Genomic DNA, 3,787 nt, shown 5'->3' on the forward strand with positions numbered 1-3,787 from the left:
AGAATAGACGGCGGCGGTAAGAGACCACAAGGCCAAACAGGAAAAAAAGAGAAAAAAACAGCAAAGAGCGACCGGTGTTTACCACCACCACGAAAAACACACGAGTGAGAGAGAGAAACGCCGCAGCCAAGCAGCCACCCAGCGTGCCTCCCTCACACCCCCGCCTACAACCCTCCGCTGCTCCCGCCTAACACACGTTGGCCAACCACCTAACACTCATCTCTGAGCCGTCCTTCTCCCCCCCCCACCGCCCACCACCGCTTACTCCCGGCACTCCCGACCGGTGCCCATTCTATGCCGCGACCACCCCTTTCCTGAATATTTCAGCACACACATAGTTGATCCCTGGTCACGTGACGTAAGCGCGGGAAGCTTCCAGTCTGACGTAAAAGCCGGAAGTAGAGCTTACACGGAAGCGTAAAACAGCGAACGTGAGGTGGTGGTGGGGTAAGCCGGGACGAGGCGCTCGGGAGCGGTCACGTGAGGATAAACCTGCTGATCACGTGACAGTAGGGAAACAGCAGCGGGTCATTGTCGTTGTTAGTAACCGGCGATGTTTGTTTTTTAGTCATCATCATTATCTCTCTCTCTCTCTCTCATTGGCACTCTCTCTCGCTCTTCCTCTTTCTTTATCTTGCTCTCTCTCCCTCCCTCTTCTCTCCGACTATATCTCTCTCACTGCCCCCTTATCTGTATAAATTTCTCTCATTTCGTTTAGTTACTTGATGTTTTTTATTAGACTTTCATTACTATAGCACATGACTCTAGTATATAGCTCTCTGCTATATATAGCTATCATATCTAAGAGCTGTCAATCACAACCACCGTTGGTGTAGCACTAATTTAAGGGCCGTAGATGGTGCCGTACTGCACCGACCATATTTACCTCCGCCCAACAGAGTTGGGGAGGAGGTTATGTTTTCGGTCTGGTGTGCGTGTGTTCGTGTGTTCGCGCGATCGATATTAGCGCGTCGAGACAGCGAGCCAGCCAGCCAGCGCAGCGAGCCAGCTCGTAACACATACATGTTACATGCTGGCGGAGGTATGCACTCTCCGTGAGTGCCCTCTGTCTAGTTCCCAGTGTAGCAGTAGGAGTGTGTGCGTGTGGTGAGGGCAGGGTATGTAAGTGACTTGGCCTGTAGCCAGTGAGTAGTAGTACGTAGTGACAAACGCCGTGTTGTTGGCACGTGCTGCTACCACTGGTCGCATCTGTGTAGTGCCGTGCGCATGCCACCTACCCTTCCCTCTTCTGCTATCCTTCTTGTTCTCACCTCTCTCTCTCTGTATATTATATATATATATATATATATATATATACATGTATATGATGTGTTTAGTTGTTATTGTAAATTATGCGAATCCAACAACGACGGCGGCGGATCGACCGTCCGCACCAATGCGGCCTTGCTCCCGTCTCACAGCTTCCGATTTCCTCCACCAGGTGGCGCCCCCATGGGCGGAGGTGGCACCGCGCCGGCCGGTGGCAGGTTCGGCAGCACCGGAACTCCCCGTCGCGGCCGCGGAGTCCTCAACCAGCCAACCGGGCGTGTTCCCGTCTGCTCCGCGTGCGGCGGTCCAATCAGGTAGCAGCGCGGTGGTCACGTGATCGTTTTGTGAGTTCGCCGCGATGTAGGGGTTCCTGCACGACGCCTTGCGTGCAGCAGTAGTTGAATTTCAATAGCGTCAAATTTGAATCAGTGTAGAGTGTAGTACCGTGTCATGATTCTCATTTAACGATATATCGTGCTCTGTATCTTGATGATGACTATATTAGGACACTATTATATCTTAACGGTTTTATCATGTGGACCATATCTTAACAATCTCTCTGTCTCTCTATCTTTCTGTCTCTCTTTCTCTCACTCACCCTCCCGCGCTCTCTCTTTCTCTCTCTTTCTAAACCTCCCTGTCTCTCTCTCAACCTCCCTCGCTCTCAGACTCTCTCTCACTCTCGCTCTCACCCTCTCTCTCACCCTCTCACCCTCTCTCACTCACCTTCTTTCTCTCTTTCTCTCTCGCCATGCAGGGGTCCGTTCATCGCAGCGATGGGTAAGACCTGGTGTCCGGAGCACTTCATCTTCTCTCTCACCCTCACCCCTCCCTCCCTCTCTCTCTCTCCCTCCCCCTCTCCCTCTCCCTCTCTCTCCCTCTCCCCCCCCCTTCTCTCTAACACTCACCCTCTCTCTCTCTCACCATGCAGGGGTCCGTTCATCGCAGCGATGGGTAAGACCTGGTGCCCGGAGCACTTCATCTGTGCGAACGCTCGCTGCCGCGCTCCGCTGCAGAACCAGGGCTTCGTCGAGGAGAACGGACAGCTGTACTGCGAGCGCGACTATGAACTGTACTTCGCGCCGCGATGCTCCAAGTGTTCCCGCGCCGTCGTCGGGGTGAGTGTCGCCGCCCGCAGCGCCCCGCCGGGGCTCTTTTTCGTTTCCGACGCGCCCTGTCGGGTCTCTTCCCGTCTCTGCGGTGTCCTTTCGAGTCTCTTCCTGTCACTGGGGTGTTCTTTCGAGTCTTTACCTGCTTATGGCGTGTCCTGTCGGGTCTCTCTGCATCTGACATGCACTACTGGTGCTATTCCTGTCTCTGGGATGTCCTGTCGGGTCTCTCCCTGTCTCCAACATGCCTTGTTTCATGTTTTATGTTTATCATATGTTAACCACTTGGTGCTCACGTGTCTACCACGTGTCTACCACGTGTCGCTCACGTGTTGATCACATGCCTATCACGTGTCTATCACGTGTTTTTTACGCGTGTTTTCAGGACTGTCTGAACGCGATGGACAGGCAATGGCATCCGGAGTGCTTCACCTGCACACACTGCCGCCGTCCCTTCGGCAACAACTCCTTCTACTTGGAGGACAGCATGCCCTACTGCGAGAAAGGTGGGCAACGCAGGGCAGGCACATAGGGAAGGGGTGTGCGACGGGTGCGCCCCCCCCCAGGCTGCGGAGGTTCTTTTTTGCGAAAAAAATCCATCTTGAAGTTTAAAAATTTGAGAAATGTCCACGTTTTGAGGTTTGCTTTTGGCTGCCTGTTTTCATATCATACTGCCTTCAAAACGCGCGAAATGCAGTCTAGCAACAACCTAATTTTCAAAATTTTCTGGGAGGGCATGCTCCCAGACCCCCCTAAAGACTGGCGCCCCCAGCACTCGTTAGGGGTATATACTTGTGGCAAAAAAAAACTGCCTACGGGCCTGCAGGGGGAGGGGGAGAAGGGGGAGGTCCAGGGGAGCACGTTCTGTCACGTACTGTCGTCAGACTAAAATGTCACGAGAAAATTTTCCACGATGCTTCATGTAATGTGCAAAGGTTTGCTGAGATTTTAGTATTGATGTTAGGTTATAATTATATATGTTTCTAACAATGGGACCCTAGAGTTCTGGCATGGAAGAAGGAAGTTTGATGAATGCGGGGCAGATGGAGGGTTTAGCTGCTATCAGATCTGTGTCAATGTTCTGTTGTTCGTGTTCGTATTGCTGTTGTTAATGTTCGAGTCAATGTTCCATTGCTTATGAACAAGACAACGTTCCATTGCTCGTGATCGAGGCAATGTTCGATTGTTCACGATCGAGTCAGCATTCAATAATCAATCAATCAATAATCGATGATTGGTGTTCCAGATTGGAATGAGCTGTTCACCACCAAGTGTGCTGGCTGCGGCTACTCCATAGAGGCTGGTGATCACTGGGTCGAGGCGCTTGGCAACAACTATCACTCCCAGTGCTTCAAGTGCTCCGTAAGTCACTATACACACGCACGCACGCACACACACACGCACGCACG

General features: G+C 52.2%; 1 protein-coding gene across 1 annotated transcript in view; it reads left to right on the plus strand.

Annotated features, from left to right (window-relative positions):
- LOC106816350 (PDZ and LIM domain protein Zasp-like) overlaps nt 1-3,787 on the plus strand; it is a gene marked incomplete at its 5' end in the record, with an annotated part of 38,018 nt that overhangs the window by 28,278 nt on the left and 5,953 nt on the right. Inside the window, 4 exons of the mRNA XM_014820928.1 lie at nt 1,442-1,583; nt 2,201-2,387; nt 2,764-2,884; nt 3,625-3,740. Of these exons, the coding sequence (XP_014676414.1) occupies nt 1,442-1,583; nt 2,201-2,387; nt 2,764-2,884; nt 3,625-3,740 (566 nt within the window). The remainder of the gene's footprint in view (nt 1-1,441; nt 1,584-2,200; nt 2,388-2,763; nt 2,885-3,624; nt 3,741-3,787) is intronic.

The sequence above is a fragment of the Priapulus caudatus genome, unplaced genomic scaffold, assembly GCF_000485595.1.
Source record: "Priapulus caudatus unplaced genomic scaffold, Priapulus_caudatus-5.0.1 Scaffold1356, whole genome shotgun sequence".
Taxonomy (NCBI): domain Eukaryota; kingdom Metazoa; phylum Priapulida; class Priapulimorpha; order Priapulimorphida; family Priapulidae; genus Priapulus; species Priapulus caudatus.